This window comes from Elephantulus edwardii, unplaced genomic scaffold (genome assembly GCF_000299155.1).
Source record: "Elephantulus edwardii isolate Elephantulus edwardi_28Jun2011 unplaced genomic scaffold, EleEdw1.0 scaffold00304, whole genome shotgun sequence".
NCBI lineage: Eukaryota > Metazoa > Chordata > Mammalia > Macroscelidea > Macroscelididae > Elephantulus > Elephantulus edwardii.
Genome location: NW_006400054.1, coordinates 86,577 through 112,888, shown reverse-complemented (window position 1 = coordinate 112,888; position 26,312 = coordinate 86,577). Strand labels below are relative to the sequence as shown.

The window sequence follows — 26,312 nt, the reverse complement described above, 5'->3', positions numbered from 1 at the left end:
CAGCACGCCCACTCCTTGTCCCTCTCACCTGTGCTCTGCATGCTAGGCCCCGCCCATCCCCAATGACTATGCTGGACCCAAGGGCCTCTCAGCCCTGCTCTTTACTGCTGTCAAGCACATCTCCTTCCTGCCCCGAGTGCTTATTCCATCAGGACACTGCCCGGCCAGTTAGCAGGCCATGTGCTATCTCAGCACACAAGTGTGTCCATACACATTTCAGAAAATAACCTCTAGGAGCTGGGTGATAGAACAGGATTGCCAGGAAGTCATGATCCCAGAGAAGGCATTTGCTGGCACTTAGGTGCTTGGCGGGGTGGACAGTGACACCTGACCGCTGTGCAAATACCCCGTCATGGTCGCACACGTTCTAGCTCACTTATCCCTGGAAGGATCCCATTGGGCCCAGGTGCCCAGGCCTTTGGAGGCACAGCCATAGTATCTCACAGTGCCCACGTGCAGTCTCTGGCCCACACCCTGACTCACTACCGTAGCTGGACAGTTCTGGATGCCCAGATGTCCTCATGCTCATCCCATACCCCCCAGCCAGGGGGCTTTCCCTCCCTGGCTAGTGAGGACTCACCTGCTCCCTGTCCTGCCCACAGGTGACTACGGGGGGCGGGAACGGCTGTCTCCAGACTTCTTTGAAGAGTCGGAAACAGACCCTGGCACAGAGGAGCTCCCAGCCCGCATCTTTGTGGCTCTGTTTGACTATGACCCACTCACCATGTCTCCAAACCCAGATGCCGCCGAGGAAGAGCTTCCTTTCAAAGAAGGGCAGATCATCAAGGTAGGGATGGTGAGACCCGTGTGGGCTGTGGGCTGGCCAAGAACGTAAGAGACAGAGGGAGGCACAGAGACTAGGGCAGGACATCAGGATCGAGATTGGGGCCATGTGGGGCAGAGTGGCTATGAGTGGATCATCCAGGTGGACACTGGGAAGTAGGACAGACCAGCAAGATGGGCAGACAGCAGGGACTGTGTGGGCCGTGGAGGATTATGGGTGGATCTTAAAAAGTAGATGCCAAAAGTCCAAGTCGAGGCTGGCCAGTGGGTGAGCAAGGTATGGGCAGACCATCCCGGAGGGTGGGACATGGGCTGGGCTGTGTGGGCACCAAGGGTTTCCAGGGAGATCAAGACAAGGTGGGCACAGTGGAGATGCGCCCTGAGCGGGGACCCTGGACAGACCTTTAAGGGGGACAGCAGTGGAGGTTACTAGAGCCAGGTCACAAAGCTGGCCAAACCATGGAGATGGCCAAAGCATGGACTGGGCTGTGTGGGCACAGTGGAGATGCGCCCTGAGCGGGGACCCTGGACAGACCTTTAAGGGGGACAGCAGTGGAGGTTACTAGAGCCAGGTCACAAAGCTGGCCAAACCATGGAGATGGGCTGTGCAGGCACTGGTTCAGGGTGTAGGTCCGATAGCAGATGCTGAGGACTCAACATCAGCTGACTTTCACCTTGAGACTAGCATTGAACACATAGCACTAGGCAGGAACCCCTAGGCTGCTGGTAGTGAGACATCCAGCCGTCAGGGAGTGATCACGGGGCTGGGACGAGTCCTAGGTTTTGCCTGTCTTACAGGGTTGTGTACACATGCACACAGCCACACACAGTGCTGTATGAATCAGACTCCATCAGGTGCCCATGCTATATGTAAGCTCAATGTCTCCTGCGAGGCCTGCCGTAAAGGGTGCAGCAGCATGGGGCTCTCCAGTGATGGGCTTTGCCTGCTATGTCCACTTGTCAGTGGATGACTGATGACACTCTGCAGCAGAGGGGCAGGGAGGCCCAAGACCTAACTAAATTCTGAAGGGGCCACTGGTAACTCCCATAGGAAGGTGCCGTCAGGGCTGTCTTGTGAAACACAGTGGCTAGAGGTAGGACTGGGAGGGATGTGGGGACATTTACAATGTCCTTCTTATGATAGGCTTGTAGTGGAGAAATTTCCTACCCTGGCATGTGGTCTGCACATAGTGGACCTCACTCCTCATGCTGACAATGGTCCCTACCCAAGAGGATCTGTCCAGGAGGTCACATGCACACTTTCTGGTGCCTCATGTGGTGACGATGCCATTTCCCACTCTAGGTTTACGGTGACAAAGACGCAGACGGGTTCTACCGAGGGGAGACCTGTGCCCGCCTTGGCCTTATTCCCTGTAACATGGTCTCCGAGATCCAAGCGGATGATGAGGAGATGATGGGACAGCTTCTCAGACAAGGCTTCCTGCCCCTCAACACCCCAGTGGAGAAAATAGGTAGGCAGAGATCCAGCCACAGCCTGGCTTCCAGTAAGCCCTGCCTCTGCCTGCAGCTCAGGAGTATAAACCACCTGAAACAGCTTAGCCATTGGGTCAGTTCTGACTCATAGTGACTTCCCTGGGCTTCCAATGGCATAAGTGTTCATAGGAACTAATTTTTCCTCTCTGGATGTGGCTGATAGATTTGAACCTAACAGTTACAGGTGAAAAAAAAACCCTTAATAGGCAGAAAAAGTTTAAGGAGCAGGTAAAATAGGAAGTTACAGTGATGCTAGACCTTAGCCTAGCTACACAACTGCATGAATGTGATTTAAGCAACCAACCAACAGTACCTAACTAGGTGCCATCGGCAAGGTGTACAGACACATTTTGACAGTAAAGACATTGGGGGACACTGTGTTCTCCAATAAGAAAGCTGGTGGATGTATTAGCGCCTGATAAAGTGTGCTGCTACGCAGCTGTTTTCAGGAACAGAGTGGGAGAGTACACCACGGCCAAGCCATAAATACAAATCCTGCAGTAGCTAGGCATTTTAACCTTGTTGGAACAAAAAACCAATTCAAATATAAAAACACTGATGTGGGGGTTTGGGGAAGAATGGGAAGAGTGTGTAGAAAGTAAACACTGCACTGGAAGAGGTGAGGTGACACATGGTCCGAAAGACAGTATGATGACAATCTGAAAAAAAAAAAAGGTGGACTGGGGGAGGGGAAGAAAACGTGCAACAGAGAATGAATAAAGTAAAAAAAAAAACAACCCCAAAAACAAACAAACAAACAATGCAAAAATCCCCACCACCAACCAAGGAGACCTAAAATCAGAAGAGGAAGATCAACACTAGACCACCAGGAGGAGCCTACTTAGAGCAGAAACCGGCACAAAAAGCAGAACTCTCATGACATAACCCTAGGACGCAAAACCACCTCCATGGAGAGGAACTAAAGCTTTTATCAGGGTCTTTTCCTGGCATCATCTTCTGTATGATACAAGAACACATTAACAGGGGCCTCTCTTTTGCTTTAAGTGAGACAGCAGCGATCTTAAAACCAGAAAGTTGAGAGAAGACAGAAAAGACCTTTGAAAATAAGAGTAAGACTGATCTTTGTACCTAATAGGAAAACATTTGTTGCAAGTCTTCAGTGTCAGGGTGACAGTGGGGCACCACTGCAGATTTTACAAATCTCAGAAAGTTACTAAGTGGATGTTTCAGGCAAAACTTAGTCCTATAAATTTGACAGCCCAGCGACCAGTCTCAGAGGGGGAAGGCAGATTGATTTTGCCACCCAGATCCATAGCAGACTTGTAACGACTCTCTTCTTCCCTTTGTTCCAGAGAGACACAGAAGTGGCAGGCAGCACTCAACACCCACACGGAGAATGGTGGCTCTTTACGACTATGACCCGAGGGAAAGCTCGCCCAACGTTGATGTGGAGGTACCTGTCCAATATGCTTTTACTTTTGACACAAACCCTTCACCCAACGCAACTGCTCATGAATTTCATCCTTAAACCACCTGATTTTAACCTTTTCTGTTTGAGTCAGTGGCCATGGCCTAGGCAAGCCTGTGCGTCCTGATGTCCCAGGCCAACTGGCTGCCCAGACTGACCCCACTACCACTCAAGTGCCTCTTGATTTCATTCAGGGGGATCTAATGTAGGATAAGTGCCATCTCAGGTAGTCAGGACCTCACATGGACAGAGAAGACGACAGCCCTTCCCACACTCAGAGCCTGGCATCTCTAGTGACTCTGGCCTGCTTGCCTTCAGCCATGAAGGATGTTTCTCAGTGGAGGGCATCCTGTGCATATCTCTGCTGAGTTACAATCCACAAGCCCATGACTTAGACTGAGGGGGTTCAAAACATACCCATTGCTTCTGCACAGGGCAGATGTATGCCGGTAGTCTTTACGTGTAAACCTAAATGCATACTTTTCACATTTACAGGAGAAGATGGCTTGGCTATTAAGATTTGTCTCTGTTTTGGGGCAGGAGGCTGTTCCTTGTCTCCAGGGTGGGGTTGGGGAACAGTTCCCTCCTGAAGACCGAGATAAAGGAGACACCACTGTCTCTTTGAAGTTTGTAATGTCTTAAGACAGCAAAGTTCATGTTTGTAAGGTTCAAGTGAGTTGAAACTATCTGAATGGCTAAGTAGCCTGGGATTCTGTCCAAGCAGCAAATCCTGCACGTGGCTGTGAGCCGAGATGGTGGTGGTAGCTGTAGGCACGGAGCCAATGGCCAGCTTTGACCCTTTCTCTTTACCTGCAGAGGCTGGTCTAGTTGAAAGTTTCTCCAAAACTATAGGGGAATGATGTTGACTTTATGTTCCATTTCTACAGGCAGAACTTACATTTTGTACAGGAGATATTATTACTGTTTTTGGTGAAATTGATGAAGATGGATTTTATTATGTAAGTTTTTAAAACCTCTCTACAAACCCCTACTCATTTTACTTTCTCATTCCTGTCTGTCCTTTTCCTGAAAACCAGAACTCAGTGTGGCTTAAAATTTGTCAAACGTACTTTGTTTCCATAGTGAGAAATGGCACAATGATGTTTTATTTCCTTACATTTTAAGTTGCTGCCATCCGCACTTTTTTAAATACAGATTTTTCAGTATTGATTGTACAGCCAGTTAACAAGGTCATAGGAAACACATTGTGAGTAAAAACAAATCACAGACAGTTGTATAACCTGCCCTCTCCCCTCATGGAGGTCTGTCCCTGGCAGGGCTCCCCCCAGTTTTCCAGTGTCTGCACCTGCTTGAGGGCATCTTGACTCTTCCATATCGGCCTGGAGACCCTGCAGTGATCAAAGGGGGGGGGGAATTACTGTACAAATAGGCTGAGAGCCCACAGACTTGAGAGGTTCCCAAGAATGGGTCCTGCTTAACTCTGCTCTCCAGGGTATCAGGACTCTATATTTAAGGAACATTAGAGAACCTCACGCTGTACCCCTTCTAAGTAGAAACAAACACTGAACGCATCTCAATGTTGATATGTATTTAACCTTTTTAGAAGTGTATTTCTTGCTTTAGCTAAAGAATTCTTTTGTCTCTTCTTGTGCTGTAGGGGGAGCTGAATGGGCACAAAGGCCTTGTGCCTTCCAACTTCCTGGAAGAAGTGCCTGATGACGTTGAAGTGTACCTTTCTGATGCCCCTTCCCACTACTCTCAAGACACCCCACTGCGCTCGAAGGCTAAAAGGGTAAGCAGACGCACTTCACCTTTCTAACTGGTCGCCTCTCACCTATGGTCTACTTACCTTTGCCATCACTGTTTTTATACCTTGGGCTGAAACGTATACCCTGATTTTTCTTCTCTGCCCTTCCATTAGGGGTTGTACCTAAACATTCTTACATTTACTGAGTTTACAAAAATGACCCTCCCTTTCAAGGCTAATCCCTCCACTTTTCCTCATGAAGGAAATTCTGTCCTTCCTTAGAGAGCCAATGCAGAGTACAGAGGGACATATCCTGTCTCCTCGGTGGGCAGCCCTGGCCACTGCCCCCAGTCCGGAGGACTGCCTGGGCACCTTAAAAGTTTAGATGACATTCATGTTTAGTGTCTCATTTTTATTTTGTTTCATCACAACAAATTTTTCTATATTACATTTTTATATATATATATATATTTTTATTTCTTTGCTCATCTGCTTGGAAACAGAAGAAGAGTGTTCATTTCACACCTTAATCAGGCAATGTAGCCTTCACGTAAGTGAGCAACTGAAGATACCTATAAAGATACCAACTTAGGCTCCTTACCTGGACTAATGCGGTAGACGTAAGGCTTCACTGTGGGGTTTAAAAACAAAGAAATATGTCTCAAACAATCATTGGACCTAAAGTATTAGGATACTGCTTGGTCTCAGTTGTAAAACAACTGAATCTGTTGTAGTGACACAAATCATCTTTATAAAATAATTACCTACTATTTAAGACCATTATGAAAGGCCACCATTGGGAACATATTTCTTAACAAGCTGTTTGTTTACATACAGACGTGTTCCAGTGTCTACTCATATTTAAAGCTGCATATTGCATTGTTAGCCACTCTTGGAAAAAAGCACAACCTAACAAATATGTTTACTATAGGATATTTAAAGGGGGGAAAAAAACCAAACAACTCAAGCAGATGAGTAGTGACCAAAAGGTGGTTCTAGAGCTGGCTCTGGCTGCTCCAGATGCCACACGAAGTACCAGGAGTTATTTTTCTTAAGTGGCCGCCCCTCTAACTGACGCGCGCGCCCACACCTCTCCTCAGCACAGCTGCCTGCACTGCGCACACACAGCTTTGAGACTGACTGGTGTACCAATGCAATACCAGGTTCTATGAAACGTGCAGCTCACGTGATTGCATTAGACGGACTAGATGGTATCTTCAGGTGTGCTTTGGGATGCTTGACTAGGAGTTTTCCATTAGAACTAGACCTTGATTTTAAATCCAAGCAAGCTTGAAGCCCTGTGGCTTAGGTCATTTGCCTGCTGAATAACGAACACGCGAAGATTACGGAAGTCACTGGGTTCTAGGAGAGAAATGAGGGAATCAGGTCCTGTCAGTCCCAGCCCAGTGTCAAAATGGAGACAAATTCTTCATGCAACATTATTAAAGTTCAAAGGGATGGAAGTTTGCATAAATTAAATACTTGAAGTAATGCAGACATGTTATACAATTAGAAGGAATATTTAAAGAATGAAAACAGGCAAATAAGGGCCTTTAAGCTTTCTTTGATTGCAATTAAGGTTCATTTTAGTTTTTTTTTTCTTTCAACCAGTGTGCCATCTCCAATATTTCTGTAGTGAACTAATTCAGGAATGCATTCAACAGTTATCAGGATTTGTCTAGAACCAAATAATTGATGGGTACTCGGCCAACTTTACTATCAACCCAAGCTGCACTGTATTTTTCCTCTGCTTTCAGTCTTAATATTATTTCCTGGCTTGGTTTTGCCAAAGCAGTGGCCACCTCCCTTCTCAGTTATTTTTTGGGAGGGGATGCTTGCTTCTCATGGCATACTTTAAAAATTGAAAGAAGAAATGAACCCTTCTCCTTTGTCTTTCCTGGTGGGAATCGGGGCAGTGCGATGTTACCGAGTGAATTGATGTTGTTGGCGCTCAGGCACTCAATAAACTGTAACACTGTACCTACTAGGTTCCTCCTGAGGGGTCAGGTACAGCAAGGAGAGCTCCATCCCCCACAGTCCATCTCCATTCGGGGTCACCTACGTCATCTATGGGTTCTGGTAGTCCTGGGAGAGGCAGGGAAATGTCCTCGAAAAAGAAAAAGGGGCTGCTTTCCAAAGGCAAGAAACTGCTGCGAAAGCTTGGTGCAGTGAAATGATCCCTGAGCTCTGGACAACTCCCCAATCGGTGTGATTTTCTTTAATTCCAAACTAGGGCTTTCATGACTCAAGTCCTTCCTAAAAACACTCTCCTCCCCTGCCACCAGTAGAGAAATGCACTTTTGCACTACCTACCATCCACTTTAAACCAACTGCCAGAGCAAGGAGGAGCTGCGGCTCTGCTCCAGCCACCGGCCCGAGGGGGCCTCTCTAAGTTTGGGGCAGGGGCTCTCTCCCAATCTGTCACTCAGTCTTTGCGCATTTGTCATCCACCCTGAAAGGAATGATTTCCAACCTTGTCCCTTTCAAAGTGCTTGCCTCATAATGCATCACTTCCACTTAACTTTGGTCTTGAAATTCCTAGTTTAATCCGCCTTGATGTCCTGCCTTATAATGCACAATGATTTGTACTGTCTAATAAAGGAATACCCTGTCTACTTTGTATGTGTGTGCGTTCAGTGGTCTTCATCCTGACAGTGCTGTGAGATCAAGCCGTAGGGGCTATGCAGTCTTAAGATACTGACTTGAGTCTTTAAACACAGCAAGCCAGCCTCACACAGAACAGTGTTTACTTACCTCATCTCTCACCAGGGTGGGAGGGAGGGCTCTGTAGCAGGCTGCACGCTGCCGCCCTCCACTGCTTTCAGTGTTCCATTCTGTGGATTTCTGTTCCTTCCACCCTGTCAGAATGCCACACACAATTCCTCAGCCCTGACCAGCATACACCTAAATGACCCCACCATACACAGGCCACATCCCAGACACCCTAGATTTAACTCTGCTCAAGAGCATTCCACCCTATCCTCACCACTGGCATTCGAACACATAACTTAGAGTTGCTGGCAGATGTATTGGTGGTGACTATTTTGTAATTCTTGTCCACTTGTAAATTGTTTTTACTCTTTATACATATTTTCAGACTGCCTTTCTTTTGTAATTTATGGAAGGTTTATAAAATGAATGATCTAAGCTTTCCCCATTGTGTCTTCAAAAATATATTGTAAACTGTAACATAATAGTATGTGTTAGATGTACTAAAAGGAAATGAATCTATGTGGGGTTAAGTACTTGTGTGGGTGTGTGCATGTGTGTAGTTAGTGGAAAATATTTTATAGAAATAAAATTTGTTATTTTGTACAATGCTGTCTATTCTTTATCTTATGCTGGGAAGGGAAGTGCTTAGTGCTTAACTAAATTTCTTTATATGCACAAGAATCTCTAGCCACAGTCCTGGGAACAAGATCTTTTTTTAAACCTCATGCTGTTCTGTGCTACAGGAATCAGAGTGCTGGCACACAGTGGTGGGGCACTTGGAGGGCCAGCGTGGAGCGGTCTCCTTTCATGTGTGAGACTCACTCAGGTACCACTGAAGCTTTGAAGGAGAGTCCAACTTGCCTCTGTTACTATGTCCCTTTTGAAAATTTAGAATTCAGTTCAGCCTTCATTTAAATTAATAAACTTAGATTCCTAAATCTGAACTTTCCTCAAATCTTCACTTAATCTCCATTTTTAGTTTTCATTCTAACATCTTCTGTCCTTTTATACACAGTAGATATTTTTATCTGTATGGTATTTTAAAGTCTTGTCTTTCCTACATTTATACTAAGGTAAGTTAAGAAATTATAAATAGTATTTTGTATATTCTTTTAAGCCTTCTCTGGTACAACACTTATTTCTTCTGCCCTCCAGTTACACCAGATGTCCCTTCCTCTGTTTCTATATATCAATGCCTGACTGTCCATGGCTTTAGATATTACTAGGACACATATTATCAATTTTACTGACATTATTGCCTTAAATAGAAAATATTCCATTTACTCACACAGCTTTGCCCATTTCATAGATGCAGGTAAACAGCACAAGAAACCTAGGGTAGAGAGAGAGGCCTTAATTACAAAAGCAGTTACCATAGTGTATACTGGACCAGAATTCTGATCCCCACAAAGCCAGAGGATACCTGTGCATACAGTTGGGTGTGCCATGGAGGAGAGCCTGGGCTTAGGGAACCTCGCTATCTGTGGAGTGCTGCAACGTGTCTGACCTTTGAGATAGAGAGTGAAATCATCTCATATCCTGGTAGTGACCATGGTCCAAACATTGCTGAAAGATAATCTGGGGGAAAGGAAAGGAAGGCAGGCAGGGGCCTCTACTCACTAGACATGCAGAAAACAAAGATGGGCAGTGTTCCCCAACATAGATAAATTACAAGCCTTGGAAAAAGAAAAAAATCCCCTAGCTCTCTGAGTGGTACCAGTAAGGACATGAATCCTAATCAGTGTGCCACACACAGCACCATTAACACCACTAAGTCTTTCAACTCCATATACAAGTCTTATTTCCCATTAGGAACTGTAAAAACAATTTCTTGATAACAAGAAGGTCAAGAAGAAATCAACCTGGATTAAGTGAGAGCACAGCAAACCTACAGGGTGTGGGGTGCTGAGTAGTTTCCAGTGAGATGAGCACATGTCATTTTACACATTCATGTTACAAAGAACCTAAGGCAGCAGAGAAGTGGAAGCTGGAAGAGAAAAAATTACAGTAAGACCCAACCCAGCACCTGGAAGGGATTAATGGCACCATAAATAAAACAGAGCCATAGTTATAGAAGTGGGAAAAGGTTTGTTAAGATGAGAGACATAACTAGTGAAAGGTAGAGCACCTAAAAGAGGTTAAAGGATCCTTGGAAAGACAGAGGTGAACTCAAAACCTTACAGCATGATGTTAGCAGAAAGGAGAGAAAAAAATAAATTTACATTATTTTTCGAAGGGTGCTTCTATTAACTTCCTGCTAGTAAGCTAGAAACTGAGAAATAATTCTCTGAAAAATATAAAACAGAAAAACACTCATAAAAACAAAAGAATAAAAGAATTAAAGGAATTGGAGTTTTGTTTTTTTTTAAGCCACAAATAAAACTCCAGTCCCAGACAGTTTTATAAGAGAATTCTACCAGTTTTAAAAAGCTACATTAAAGAAGACAAAACACCCCACACGTAACAAAACCTCACCTTTCAGAAAAATAAATAAATGCAAAACGGCACTAATTATTCTGAGAGAACACAATCTCCTTATATATAAATAAATGAGGGGACTAAAGAAATGGAAATATTGTTCTATCTACTTCATTACAGATAGAACAAAATAACAATAGCAAACAAAATCCAATGGCATGTAAAAATGTAACATCCTGACACTGTCTCAAGGTGACATGTAGTACATTAACAGAGTATTGTTAGGTGCCATCGAGAAACCAGTGACTCACAGTGACCCTGTATACAACAGCTCTGAACTCTGTCCTAGCCTGAGCCAATCTTTTGTTTCTGACATAACATTCATACAGTTATAGCAAGTTAATTTCCTTATAAAATGCTTACAAAATCATGAATATCCTTGTCCCAACATAAGAAAATTCTATGAACAGAATCTTAAATTGGGAACGTTAGAAACATCTATGTGCAAAATAGTAAGAAATCAAATTTATTCAGCAATAATGAGAGAAAGCAACAATGAAAGCCTAAGGATTGGAGAAAATGGAACCTATCTGCAGAAAATATGACTGCCTCCATAGAGAGGATGGAAGAATCTAGACTTTATGGAGTGACTGGACATCAATCACTATGAAAATCCAATTACATTAGGGCACATCTGCGGCCCACCACTTGTCTGCTGTACCTGTTGTCAGCACGCTGGGCACTGAGGGCAGCCTGAGGTGAGCACTCCCACAGATCATGGCTCTTAAGAAGCTGCTGGTCCCTGAAGCTTTTGTGGTCTCATCTCTGTCTGGAGTCATCCTGCTGTTTCAGTCCTAGAGACATAATAGTCTAAACAGGCTAAGACCTTCTGAAGGTACGCGCGCGCGCACGCACACACACGTGCTGTGAACTAGAGGTTTTTACCTGCAGGGACACAGAGGGCGCTTAGGTGGGGGAAGACTGGGGTCTACAAGTTCTGGAAGGTCTGCATGGGAAGCACTGAGCTAACGACTCCAACACAGGAGTGGGATTCTATGATGTCCAGACACATCTCCCCTTGAAAGTTTGGGTATCTACAACGGGGGGCTTAGAGGGGAGCGCCCCTTGATGCTGACTCCCTTGACACTATAGAATTGAGGTCATTCAGCGTTCTGCCAGTGGGCAGGAGCAGATTCAGTATTTCCTTTATATTAGTGCCTACTGACAGCCTGCCAGGGAGAAACATGGAGCAATTCAGGAATTGCCCAGACTCCACAGATGAATGGCCGTCAGGGTGGGCCTCAGGTCCCCAACCTGCGTGGTCTGGGCTGTGACACATGGCTAGCCCAGGGACAGCATCTCACCTCTCCAAATCACGGCCTCTCCCTGTAATGGCCCTCTTCCACTGGTGAGTGTCACTACTTAAACCAGTGTCATGTCAGGACAGAAGTCTCCTGTCAGTGTCTCAGACTTAAACTTCAGACTGTTCTCAATGAAAAGAGGAAATAATGGACTTCAGTCACAGCTTTCACAGCTTTTGCTTTTTTCCCCTCCTCTGAAAATGCCTGTCTTCGTAGACACCTGTATGCCCTGTCAATCCACCCTCCAGGAGATTCCTAGCATGTCCTTTCACCCTCCTCTCTTCTCTCGACGGGGACACCCAATGTTGGAAGCCCCCACATAGTCCTCTCCTCACCTTCCCAAAGGGCCTCCAGGGAGACTCCGAGATCAAGTCACTCACATTTCTATACTCACCAGGTTGGTGATGTTTAGAAATATCACATGTATAGACGACTCCTGCCACATGTGCCTGGCCTCCTTTTCCAGACTTTCAGACCATATGTGGGGCCAAGGGGTAGGGTAATGGCCACAGCCACCGCTTGACAGGACAAAGCTTCTTCCGCCTGCATCTGCCTTTGAGCTTGCGATGCCAGCTCTCACCCTACCCCAGGTGGGGATACTCCTAGCAGAATGTGACATTAAAATCTCCAAATAACAATGACCTAGATTTTTAAGGAGAATCATACCGTTTGGCCCAATAATTAAATGGAAAGCAAACAGACATACTTTCAGTAAAAACAAACTACACACTGGTTTTCATGTAAGGTGATAATCACTTCAATTTTATTTTGTACTTAAGAGAATGATATCTCAGTGCAAACAAGGTAAGTAAATTAGTAAAGCTAATACTGGCTACTTGTCTTTTTTGATACCTTTGGAAAGAATTCAGAACTTTTCAACCATTGTTTTTTTAACTTTGAAACCATCTACCCAAAAAACCAAATTGAAAAAAAGCATATTTTCTCACCAAGCCTCACAGCTGTCCTGTACTTTGGTACAAACTACTTCACAGTTATCATAATGACAAGAGGTATCAATCACAGGAGCAACATCCCACCTACTAGTTTGGTAAGGGCTCTACTTCATGTTTTCCTCTCCTTTAAATTAAAAATTAAGGTAAACAGAGGATTACAAGTAGAATTTGTTTCTTCCTGTAAAGTACTTAAAAGTACTTTTAAGTACCCAATACACTTCAGTTTTAAGAGCACCTGTTTATAATACAAAGTACCTTATCCACATTTTATCAAGAAAAAAAATATCCCCATAACATGCATATGGGAGGCAAACAAGATAAAATATATAATTGAAAGCTTTAGTACTAAAATGAGGAAGTTAATAGCAGTGTTAGAAACACACTCTAGGTTTCCTAATTCCCTACATAAGTTTGATCTAGGTAACAGGTTCTGTTTTTTTTTTTTTTTTAAAAAAAGCTTAAAAAAAATGCCAAACAGTAATTGTGAAAAGGGGAAATTAAAACCAAAACTCAGCTTCATCATGTTGTACTCTTCTACAGGTTAGAGGTAGTAGAGGCGATTTGAAAGTGACAGGTTTGGTTCTCTGTGGATGCTCTGGCCAACTAGGAAGGCTAGCTTATGTGCATACTGGCAAGGAGCAGGCACACGGATGACCCCCTGGAGAGAAAACAGAGGCCTATCACTCTAAGCTACAGATCTCAGTATTTACCACAATCCTCTTAAAAATACAGCAATTCCATCCTGCAGTTAATCTTCTCATTCGTGTGAAGAACAGCAAGAGATGCTTACCGGCCAGTTATAATACACGTGGCATAGCTTGTATGTCAGCCGCTGGATGTGGTCTGGCTTAAGACCACTGTTGTCATAGATGACGTTGTAGTGTGTGGGAGAAACACTGCCACTTCTCACAGCCTGGCTCACGATGAAAAAGTCATACCTGCAATTACAGAACACATGCAGGGAGCCTCAACTGCTGAGAACAAGATCAGTTGAATTTGTTCCACCTCCCGCCAGACAGCACCTTCCAAGAGGTCTAGGGACTGGCTGGTCTTCCACAGCTTGCGAAGAGTTGCAGAAGTTCTTTAGACTAAATGATAATTCCACTGATGCTTCAGGGAAGATACCTTTTGTACCACACCACTTGGTATTATGCTGTGTCGTATAGCCTCAGGCTTTGCCCCTGCAATCTGAGGAGGGTGACACTAAGCAGTAGCAGAGGGCTCAAGGACAGCCAACTGTGCGAAAGGGAGCCTTGTTCCAGGGACTCTTCTTTCCAAGTGTGATTATACCAAAGGCTGTTCCTCCTCTCAAAGCCCCACTGTTCTTAAAGATAGACTTAACTGGAGTCCTGGTAACACAGTGGGTAAGAGTTGGGTTGCTAACTGAAAGGTTAGTGTTCAAGAACACCTGCCCTCAGTTGGTCTATGAGAGAATGAGGAGGAAGTCTGCTGTTGTATAGATTTATAACAATGGAAACCCTCTGGGCAGTCCTGTCAATAGGGTTGCTAGAAGTCAGATTTGACTGGATAGCAGTGGTTTTTTGTTTTTAAACTATATTATCTAGCTAATACTTAAAGATCTAAAGTAATTCTTTAAGAGAATGTACAGCTCATGAAAGAATAAAGAGAACTAGTGGTGGGAAAAGAAATCCTATGAGGCCTAAAAAAATATACTGCTGGAAAAGGTAGAGGGTTCAGAGAAAGACAGACCCTCAATGGGCTCCAGCTTATCAGAGATGGTGAGGACGGCACAGGACAGAGCAAGGTTCAGACAGTAGTTGACTTGATGGTACACTATAAAAAGCATGAGGCCCAGGTAGCACTGGTTGTGCAGTCTGTAGCGAACTACACTGCTAATCCAAACAGCTATACTTTTTCTGATGGTTCACCACCACTGGCTATCAGGGAGAAAGATGGTGATCTCTATGTTTGTGACTTACAGCCTCAGAAACCCCACAGAGGGTCAGCTGAGTCAGTTCCAACTAATCATCAATGATGGCATATGGGGTCCAGGTGGTAAAACAAAAACCAAGTCGTACAAATAACTAAAACGTTGTTAGGTGCCTTTGAGTAGAATGCAACTCAGAGACCCTGTGAACAACAAACCTGAACCATATCCTATCCTGTGCCATCATCACTTTGGACATACCAGAGCCGACTGAAGAAGTCACTGTGTCAGTCCATCTCATCTACTTTTTTGCTGGCACTCCATCCTTCTAAATCATGATATCCCTTTCCAAGGAACAGCCTTGCCTAGCTACATGTCCAAGTATGAAAGATGAAGTGTTGCCATCTTTGCCTCCAGGGGGCAACCCAGTTGCACTCTCTCCAGGATATATCTGTTTGCTCTCTTGGCAGTGTCTGGGATATTCTGTATTCTTCTGTATTCTTCTCCAGCACAACTCAAAGGCACCAATTCTTCTGTCATCTTTATTCATTATCCAGCTCTCTGATGCATAGTTGGTGACTAAGGAGACTATGGCCTGAATAAGGTGTACTTTAAGTCTTCAAACTGACAGCGTTACTTTTCAGTATTTTGGAGAAATCCTTGGCAGCTGACTTGTGCAATGTAGTATGTCTCCTGATTTCACCACTACTGATACCAAGGGTCCTGACTGTTATTCCAAGCAAGATGAAATCACTGACAGAATCCTGGCCATTCCTTGTCAATGTACTGTTTTGGCAGGTTTTGGATGCTCATCAGCAGTACTTTACCTGGATGTGACATTGATATTGTTCAATAATTTCCACATTCTGTTGGATCACCTTAAGAACAGAGACAAATAGGGATCTCTACCAGTAAATTGGCCAGGCAGCTGTACTCTACAAATTTCCTGGCATAGACTGGTGAGAACATCTAGATTTGCATCTGTTAGTTGAAATATGTCAACTGGTACTCTATCAATCCCTTAGGACTTCTTTTTTTGCCAGTGTCTTCGATGCCACTTGAACTTCATCCTTCATTACCACTGGCTCTTGTTCATTTGGTACTTCTGAGATTTTCAGTGTCAACCAATTCTTTTTGGTACAGTGATTCTGTGTGTTCCTTTCATCTTTTATTTTTTAATACTTTTTTGTGATTTTAACAAAAGTTATAGAAAAGTTATTAATTCTTTCCTTTATACCCCCTCCTTCCCCCCGGTTCACTTTTTTCCCTCTTAAAAAATTTATCCATTACTCCAGCCCTCCCCTCCTCTCCTCTCCTCTCCCTCCAGTCCTCTTTGCAATGTACTTTTGATGCTTCCTGTATCATTCAAGATTTTGCTCATAGTATCTCCCAGTGTTGCAATTCGACACCTAAATTTTACTCCTTTCAGCAGGAGAAATGCTAAGCTAGTTCTTCCCTTTTAACTCTGACTCCAATTCTGCACATTTTAATATTTTGCTTTGTATTCTTAAGTTGCCCTTGAATAGCTTTTGTTCAACTCTTTGGTGTGTCATCCTTTAGACTTCTCAACATCATCGTCTCTTCTGACATTCATTTTGGTTTTTTCTTTCTCCTCTGTTTTTGCAATGACCTTTTGCTCTCTTGATGGATGGTATCTTTGATATCCTCCCACAGCTCCTCTGGTCTTTGGTCACTGGTGTTCAATACCCCAAATCTGTTCTTAAGATGATTCTTAACATTCTTGACTGGGGTAGTCTCAAGGTCTTATCTTGGTTCTTATTGACAAGTTTTCATTTTCTTAAACTTGCAATGATATCTGGTCTGTTTTTGACTGCTGTTATTGTGATTCTCCAATGATTCTTTCCAGAGATTTATCAATCTGATTCCTGTGTAGTCCTTTGGGTGAGGTCCAGGTGTAAAATTGCTTTTAGTGTTTATTTTTAAAAAGAATGTATTTTCTATAAATAAGAGTGCACAATATGTAATCAGTCTCTGTCCATCCTTATTTCTGTCACCAAGACTTTGCTTTCCAAATATCATTCCTTCCTCCTCTCTTCCAACTTGTGTGTTCCAATCACCAATAATTATTAATGCATCTTGATTGCATGTTTGGTCAATTTCAGACTGCAAAAGTTGGTAGAAATACTCAATTTCCTAGAGATTAATACTACCTTAAGACCTGTTCATTTTCTTGGCACCAACAAGCATCAATCCAGAAATAATGATTTAAGCAAATGAACTCAGCAAGTTATTTTGCCTGTCCAAACTAGAGATGATAAAATCACACACATGGAGAACAGGAGAGGTTTCAGGAGAACTAGAAGGTCAGAAATGGGAAATGACTTCGCACAAAAGTAGAGATCCCAACAGCCAAAATCAAAGCTGGACTTAAGAAATGGAAAACTAAATTATGTTTTCATGCTTCATATTTCAGGAGAACTAAATTATGTTTTCATGCTTCATATTTCAGCATGGACTTCACCCAATTTGTTTAAGTGAGTTCTGTCTTCAGGTCAGTATATTAATACTTGATACTGGAGTAGCATAACATTGAAGCAAACCCTCTGGAAATTAATTAGCTGTTACTTAAAAGAGATCTGAACCCAGTTTTGTGATTTTACAGTTGGTTTCTGGTGTGTCCTAAGATACAAGAGACTACCAGAAGCTCTGATTCTAAGTGATTTCTGATCTTTTCTGGCACTGTGTGGCTCCAGGTTACATAAAAAAAAGCTATGCACATAAAGGATGGAATAGTGTCTCAGATGAATCTCTACAACTTTTAGGTAACTAGTGCTTTACATCATTCCAAAGTTTTTGTTTAGAAAACAAAAATCTGTAGATGAGACTATCATAAAATAGGCAAAAACTGGCTACTTCAGCTGTTCTTCTCTTCTGTGTATAAGATTAAGGGCTTTCCCTAAGAATAAATAGCCCCCAAGAATTTCTGTTAAGTTTCAGATACTAATTTAAAAACCACAAGTTTTAGAACAATGTTAGGTGAGATCAGTTAAGGTGCAGTATAAGAATTAACAAGTATGTTATAGTAGGCTGATGTTCAAAACCTCAAACAGTTTTCACTTGACCCCACAGAACTTACCACTCTGGTCTGGTGACCTCCACATCAATGACTGTTCCAGGAAGTGGATTTTGGAGTCTTCCTCCAGACTGAGCAAAAAATCGGGCATTCACACGTTTCTTCACTACAATTACTGTCAACCTTGGGCTAAAGATGATGAAAGTAACTACATTTAGTCTTATTTCCAAAGGTTTGAGAGGACCCTTGCTCACTTAGAAACTGGGATACTCTATTTCTAAAAGCATATGTAGCCCTGATGGGCATCCTTTTGTACAAGGTGGAAGAAAACCAGGACCTTTCCCCTTAACAGAAGTATCAGCTTCAGGAATTGGGTGGAAAAATCAAAATGACACAAGTATCTGACATCAGTCAGAGAGGGGTGCTGTCCACACATGAAATATAGATATTCCAGATCTATCACAGATAAGACAATAATCCAGGGATTTCCCCAAAAAGCACAAATGGGCACAGTGGGCATAGTCTAAAACATGGAAAATGAAGTGTTAACCCTGAAACCCTAGACAGTAAGACCAGTGAGTAAGAATAAATATAAATGATGATGATATTCATCAGTCTTAGGAAAAGAGATAACGTGGATCATTTTAATCCTCCAACATCACAAGAAACAAATTCACTTTTAGAATGAAAAGATTATGAAGTAGTAGCAGAAAGACAAATTGAACTGACACTGTTATGTATTTTGGCATCAGACATCACAAAGATGCTAAACTTTTTCACATCCGTTATCCTTACATACAACTCGAGCATTTTTAAGAATCATCTAATCAAAGCACGTTCATCCTAGAGAGCGTGAAACCAGGCTGCTCCTTGTAGGCAAGGATTCTGAGACTTCGTCTGACATAGTCTGGGCATGTTGCAAGGAGGAACCAATCCTTGGAGAGGGACATCATGCCTGGAAGGGTGGAGGGACAGCACGAGAGAGGAAGACCCTTGATGAGATGATGTGACTCAGTGACTGGGGTAATAATGGTAGGTACATCACATTAACTAAACTTGGCATAGGATGGAGGTTTCAGGGCTGTTGTACGGAGGTCGCTATGAGTCACAAGTGATTTGACAGCACATAACAACAACATACGAAAGACATTTTCATCATTTATTCCTTTCAACAGCCTAGTGAGTTAATCTCCATCTCACAGACAAAGGCTGAACTTGCTTACCTAAGCTATGATTCAAAGGCTCTGGACTACTCATTTCTACTGTCAGCACATAAGCCTACAAATAACCATGGGACACCTACTATACACACTTTCTTGCTATGTACCAGTTCAAACACTCAAACAGCATTGTCCAACCTGTTAAAGGGCATTTACATTGGTCCAAGGAAAACAGAGTAGATCAACCCTGCTAGCCTCACAAGTACAACTGTGTCACTCACTGACTCACTACGGCTCCAGTGTCCTCACCAAGGGGAAACAAACCTCAAGGACTCAGTACCAGCAAGGTTTGCCGCAGCAGTGAGGAACAGTGTGCACCTCTCCAGCCCTGAAGACTCAGGATCTAAGATGACCTCTACTTATTACTTACAAAAAAATTTTTTTTTCCTAAGAGAAAAAGGCAATGAAGCTAGGATATGCTAAGTACAGATACAGTAAAACAGTAAGAGAGACTATAGGAAGAACAGTCACCTTAGATCTCTGGCCACAAGCCTCCAGACTGAACACAAAAATCAGAGAAACATAAAATAAGGCTTCAACACAAAATGAAAATGGAACGAACACCATCATTCTACAGGGAGAAATATAACCATTAAAGTTTAAAGAGTAAAAAAAAAAAAATTAACCTTTATTTCCAAAACAGTACTAAAAACATCTTTTTATTTGGAAGCATAATTCCACAAAGATGGAAACACCCCTGGGCTGCTTCTGAGAACTTCATGAAATACCTCAGATGTTAAAAAATTCGTAGTGCCAACATTAATTTGGGGAGACTCTCAGAATTTGGCCAGTGATGACCTTGAAAGTATCTTTGAATTGGCTGGTAAAGAGACATGAGAGATTATTTTTTTTCTTTTAGTTTTTTATTATTTTTTGTGCATTGTACCATCAAATCGGATCTAACTGGTACAGGAGGAGATTGTCCCTCCTTCTCCAGCACAGCATCTGGTGGATTCGAACCAGGCACATCTGGGATTGCAGTGCAGCTTCTTGCCACTAGGCCACCAGAGCTCCCCTGAGACAGATTCTTAAAGCTCATCACATGCAATCAAAACACACCCCAGGTACCGTCACCAGTACTGCTCCTATTGTCTGTAATGATATCTAGGAGGACACCAAACAGGTGCTTTAACAGTGTGGGGAAACAAGCAGCATTTAAGCAGGCCCAAGTCAACACATACAAGCACAAAGCAGAGATGTCTCTTAAACTTCTAGAAAAACTCCACTGCAGTAATATTAACTGACTGTAGAAAGGATAGCAAAGCGATTTTCCTTCTAAAAACAAAATCCCCAGGTCTTCTAGGAATCTCTCAAAGGCAAGTATTCAAACCCTGATGATGACAGCATGCACTGGTCATGAGGGTCATCTGCCTGTTCTCTATGGGCATTGAGAGATACCACAACTGAGACAGGGCAGCCAGCCCAAGAGGCAATGTCTCTAGATGGTTCAGCTTATGGCCTAAAGCCACCAACAGTGGTGTCAGTGGGAGAGCAACACACACTCAACAAACCAAAAGATGACTTCGGTTGTCATCCCTTTTGCTCCCACTCCTCAGAAAAATTCCCAAGAGAAAACTTGACACCCTCTCCACTGCCACAGCCTTAAGACTTGCATCATACCAACACAGATGGCTTCTTACCTTTGCATCTAGTGACACTAGCTTCAAAAGATAAAAAGGTCGAACTTTGTTAAAAGGGAATGTTTTACAGTTTTCATGCTTACTTGTAACCTCTACCAAGAGATTTGAGGCAATCCAAAAACTGTGGTACTTCATAGTTAACCAGTGTCTTCAGCTGACCATCTCCCACTCCATCTCGGTAGACAATAATTCGACTAGGCATGTATTCATTGCAGTTATTCCAAGCCCTAAGAGCAGCTGAAAGCAAACCAGAATAGTTTTAAATACTTGGTACTTAGACCAGAAATGGACTGTTTCTCCCAAATCCCATTTTCAGGCACATAGCTTACAACTGATTCCTGGTATCACAGCAGACTAACCTTGCAAGCAGACCTTGAGCCCATCCACCAGCTCTTGTCCTCGATCTTGAAATACACAGCGGGAGAACCAGCTGTCCAGAGAAAGCTTGACTTAGGTGAGAATGCAATCACCTAGAACATCTTCCTGAATTACTAGGATCATTTTGCCCGTGCCAATCTGGAATACTATCTAACTTTCCTAAACGATACCTAACTTCTTGAAACACTTATAGGATCTTAAACAGACAAGAGAATCAAGACACAGTTGCGGTCCCTCACAACCATCACAGACTAAATTTTCTTTTATTATAAATTCATACTGTACCTCAATTTGCTGGGAGAAAACACAATTTAAACCACACTACCCACTGTGGCCTCCCAGGCCACCACCTCAATAGCATGCCTGTTGCTATGTTTTTGAGAAGCAACATATTTCAGGGGTAGCCTCTAAAAAGCCCTGGAAAGATCCATGTGTACTACTAATATATTAACTCATTTTTCCACTCTCATTCTTTCCTATTCTTGGAAATATCCTTAATTCTAAGCATTAAAAATTTTTACTATGTTAACTTAAGTGACTTTTCAAAATAAAATCAACAAAACTTGAAATTACGTGACATGGATTACTATGGATAAAGTAACCTAAAAAGATTATGAAGCCAACTAGAAAAACATTCAAAGAAAGAGCAGTAATACTTTTCCTCCTTATGCTTCTGTGTAATCTTTTCCCTATTATTACATCTTCTGTATTTTATAGACCACTTAGCTACCAGTTCCTGGGTCTGTGTCTTCTTTTGACTATGTCTAAGGGTGTTCTGGTGGCAGACTCTGTAGACAGTTGAGTTTGTCTGAAAAGGAGTATACCTCCAGGTGATCACGTATATATAGATCTGTGTGCATGAGTGGATACCATAGCCACTAGCCACATGGGACTTCTTGGGGGGAAAAAATCTGTAAAATAGAAATTAAACTTGAAAACTTATGTAGGAATAAAATAAATTAATTTTGATAGTTACAACAGTATTTCTTATCAAACTCCAACTCATTGCCACTGAAATGGAACTGACTGCTAGCTGACTCTCCAACAGGCTTTCGAGAGGCCATGAATTGCTTGGTAGGAGATTGCCCATCTTTTTCTCAAGAATCTGCTAGTGGATCCAATCCATCAGAGAGGACCACTTTTGGTTTAACAGTGCAGCTCCCTTTAGACTAAATTACTAGAACTTCCTGATAATGTCTAGGAAACACTCAAATAAAACATTTGAATGAATGCTGTTTTTGTTTCTCAGTGACCACTGTCGCTGTGAATACACAGTGGTCTGCACTGCCTGCCTCTTTTGCTGCTTCTTCCTACTGAGCCCACACATGAGCCCAGCTCACCTCCTACCACCAAATCTCACTCACCGAGTCATCCCTTCATTGATGCTGGCAACAAATCCTGCAATTGACCTCCGTCCAGCTGTGGTATCATGGTAGCAATCAATGCCAACGATCATTGCAAGTTTTAGCTTAAATAAAAATAGGGTAATTTTTCAGACACAGTACGACACTGACACTTTTAGGATGTAAATTCATTTTTTAAATACCAATGAAAACTTTCCAGTCTCCTAAAACTAACACATGTGTCTCAAATGGCAATGATTCTTAAGGATGGGACAGGAGCGGCCAGTGTGTTGTTCTGTTGTATAAGTGTTGCTATGACTTGGGAGTCAACTGGATGGCACTAAGAACAAAAGAGTTGAACTTACTGGCATGTCCACCCTCCAGAGCTCCCCACCCATCTTGCAGTTCATCTGTAAGGCGATTTTGGTGGCGATGGCCATCACCGTCTGCTGTTTTCCTAGAGTGCGGGCCACTACACACTGACTGGGAGTAGGGCAATCGGTACAGAGGTACTTCTTTATGGCATCGTATTTGTCCTTCCGATTACTGGACAACAGGCAGACCACCTGGACAAAGACAAAATGTCTTCATTACCATGAATCAGAAGATGGGGATTCAGCGCAAAGGAGAGGAGAGCAAACCAAATCCACCTGTGGGTACGAAAGTTATACATTATCACTATTTGAGTACCTATTTCCGCCATCATTTAATCAGTATGATGTTACTTCTTAGATACTGCTCATTATACTTGATCTAATAATAGATAAAAGTAGAGACAACAATCACAAATGAGAACCACTTAGTCTTAAGACTGTTATTTCTACTATTCTATCAAAACAGCATGTAGAGCAGTGGAAAGGGTGGTAGGCTGACACCTTTATGCATTTTGTTTTTTTCCCCCTAGAGCAAACCTTCATAATAAAGTTCTGTGACAAACTCCAAAAAAAATAAAAGTTCTGCATCAGAGTTAACTGTTAAAAAGTTTTCCTTTCTACTTCTTCTCACCTCTTGCAGTGCCCAGTAACAAATTCCTGGGTATACAACCAAAGCCAACATTACAACTTCAGCTACCTTCTCTCATGGCTGTGGAGTCAGAACCAGTTTGTAGCAGACTGACTCTCTAGCATGTTTTCAGAGGCTGCAAACTGCACAAGAGGAGATTTCTCCTTCAGAGTATCTTGCGGATCTGAACCTCCTGTCTGTGTTGGCAGCACACCTTCATACTTTTATTTAGGCCACCAGAGCTCCTTTTTGGAGGGTAAAGTACAGACAGTAAGACCTGGGAAAACTGGAACCAGTGTAAGGCAGAAACTGTCAGAGAAGGAAAATGCTAGTATGTCCCACTAATAGAGTGATGATGATGTTGTTCCATACTACTGAGTTAAAAACTACTCATAGCTGACCCTCCAGCGGGTTTCCAGAGACAAACTGCACAAGAGAGAGATTGCTCATCTTTCTTCCTTACCATTAAGCCAAGTGGTAAGACTGCTCACTGTCAAAGGCAAAAACTTGTGAGACCTGGAAAGCAAAGCAGTCCTGGCAAGTTCCAGCAATAACAACAGGGCTTACTGAATAAACGTGTGCATGTGTGTGTGTTCATGCATGTGTGTGTTTACACATATAAATTTGTGGCTAGTTTTGAAAAATCCTTACAAAATGAACTCACTTCAAGATTTATAAATCCCCTTGAAAACAGGTCATTCACCAGAAACCACTTATGTCTCAGTTATTACAAAGATAGCTCTGTTACACACAGCCATGATAAGGAGATAATCTGATGGCTACTAACAGTAGCAAACCAATTTGTTACTTACTATCTGGGTGTCTGATGTCACCTTTTGCTGTAAGACACGTAAATAGGCCTCAGTTCTATCATCTACTTCAATCCTACAATAGAAATACAAATGCCAACACTGATAAAAACGTAGACAGGTGACATGCATAAACAATACTCTATAGATTACAGCACATGACTCATTTGTCTAAAGGATAAAACACAAAGTACTAGTGTCATGAGACAGAAGACTGCATTCCCAATCATGGCGCTGGCAGTTCAATAACAGGTAAAGCACAGCCCTCTAGAAACTACCCTGTGCTCTTTCTTCCCACCCCCTCTCAGCTACTAAAAGACATACTCTGCACCTACATCATAAGGGGAGGCCAAATCTCTAAGAACACCTCATTCCTGACTTTTACTGTTAGTTTGAACTTCTCAACTCCGTATAAACAATTACCAGTAGACGTGCAAAGTAGTAAGAACTTGATAAACTTACATGACTGCTTTTTTCATTTGTATACCCATGGCTGGAGTAACTTTAAATAAGTTTTGTATCAATGAATTGGCGGCTTCATAATTCCTTCGTGTGTAGATCAACAGCCAGTTGTCTAGGGGCTTGACGCTAATTAGTGGAGCACCTCTAGTCTCCTTTGACCAGTCTGCGAATTGTGGATTATAATCAAACTAGAAGAAAAGTCAGAAACTAAGTTCTCAGTGACAAAGCCAATATCCCCACTGATCTCACCCCACAGCCAATTATGACCTTTAAGACTTGATTCTGAATGGTGAACTAGAGGGAATGACTCAATGTCCTGAGTGGAGGTGAGAGAAAAGTACAAAATATGCCCACAGAAAGCAATTTTACTAAACCCTGATCATGCAAGCTGTTCCTGGAGTGCTCACCTGTGCCAAGTACCATGCTACATGCTTTCCATCCTTTTTACCTTTCTCCAGTATATACAAGGCTAGGGGAGTTTTCCCTCTCACAACAAAAAGAGGAAAAATAAGGTTTTGGAAGTAAAACAACTTGACTGAAGTGTAAAGTATTGAAAGTGAGCTGCAGATAGGTAGGCAGAAAAATGACAAAGGCTCAGAACAGCAAGCTGCTGCTTCTATCCCACAGGAAGAGTCCAGTAAGTCCTACATTCCACTAACCTCCCCAACCCACACCTGACAGAGATCTAGTTTTATATTTCTCTAAGGTCTGAGTAAACATATGTCATTAAAATAATCTGTAAAATATGTAATTAGAAGGGATTCACAGAACATTTATTAAGCTGGAGAGGAGACAGTTCTCTTATCAATAAATCAAGTTTTTGGCACGTGAGGGCAGTTTCAATTCCATAAACACACAAACTTAGATTCTGATTTCCTGAAGTTAAAATACAAAAGATAGCCACTTCTACAAGCCTTTATTTGCTCAGATGGGACCAGCTCCCTCCTAACTGGCTGTAGGAGAGGGGTCAACTACACAGGCAGGCCACTAGCAATGACCGAGACTTGGAAGGCTGCACTCCTGGGACCATGCCACCTCCGTGGACCTTTGCTGGCTCAAGGGAGAAATGCTTCCTCCTAACTAGCCTTAGGAGAGAAGAGAGGTGCATGGGCCGGCTGGTGCCACATATTGAGACTTGGGTAACAAATGATCCTGGGTGATTCTTCTAGGACTCTGCCTACTCCCAGGGGCACCCCACCTTCCATCAAACTACAGGACAGGACAGAGAAATGGGGCCACCACAACTGGGCAAAGGGAGAGATCCCAGCCTCCCTGGCTATCAAAGGACAAATGGATGAAAAGAGCCACCCACTACTGACTAGATTAAAGATGGGAACCTGAGTCAGGGTCAACAATTCAAGTCTGCACCTCTTATCAACAGCATCATAAAAATAAGGAACTGGCTCAGCGGAAGATGGCGGAGGTGGAGAGCACAGTGTGAAAAGCCAGAGGGATAGCAGCCTGCGTAGAGAAGATACCAGAGAGTACTTTACGCTCCACAGAGACTGACCATCACAGCGTGATGTGAACAGTAGGATTTTGAATCAGAACTTTTGCTAATACATTATTTTAGAAGCTTTAAAAACCGGAGCTCTGCCTGCCTGCCCTGCAGCGGAACCGCAGTGGTCCCATCGCGGACCCAGAAAAAGCTGGAATCCACGAGCTGAGCTGAGCTGAG

At 42.9% G+C, this 26,312-nt stretch overlaps 2 protein-coding genes across 2 annotated transcripts in view; one reads left to right on the top strand and one right to left on the bottom strand.

Annotated features, from left to right (window-relative positions):
* RIMBP2 (RIMS binding protein 2) overlaps positions 1-5,944 on the top strand; it is a 58,832-nt gene extending 52,888 nt beyond the window's left edge. The window contains exons 13-19 of the mRNA XM_006900971.1: positions 447-458; positions 603-787; positions 2,087-2,255; positions 3,591-3,691; positions 4,594-4,665; positions 5,325-5,459; positions 5,918-5,944. Coding sequence (XP_006901033.1) covers positions 447-458; positions 603-787; positions 2,087-2,255; positions 3,591-3,691; positions 4,594-4,665; positions 5,325-5,459; positions 5,918-5,944 — 701 coding nt within the window. The remainder of the gene's footprint in view (positions 1-446; positions 459-602; positions 788-2,086; positions 2,256-3,590; positions 3,692-4,593; positions 4,666-5,324; positions 5,460-5,917) is intronic.
* A 7,455-nt stretch (positions 5,945-13,399) lies between these two features.
* The window catches only part of PIWIL1 (piwi-like RNA-mediated gene silencing 1), a 66,988-nt gene continuing 54,075 nt past the window's right edge, over positions 13,400-26,312 (bottom strand). The window contains exons 12-20 of the mRNA XM_006900970.1: positions 24,635-24,822; positions 24,176-24,248; positions 22,727-22,927; positions 22,383-22,486; positions 21,000-21,070; positions 20,724-20,877; positions 17,844-17,969; positions 13,649-13,796; positions 13,400-13,516 (exon numbers count right to left, since the gene is read on the bottom strand). Of these exons, the coding sequence (XP_006901032.1) occupies positions 13,400-13,516; positions 13,649-13,796; positions 17,844-17,969; positions 20,724-20,877; positions 21,000-21,070; positions 22,383-22,486; positions 22,727-22,927; positions 24,176-24,248; positions 24,635-24,822 (1,182 nt within the window). The remainder of the gene's footprint in view (positions 13,517-13,648; positions 13,797-17,843; positions 17,970-20,723; positions 20,878-20,999; positions 21,071-22,382; positions 22,487-22,726; positions 22,928-24,175; positions 24,249-24,634; positions 24,823-26,312) is intronic.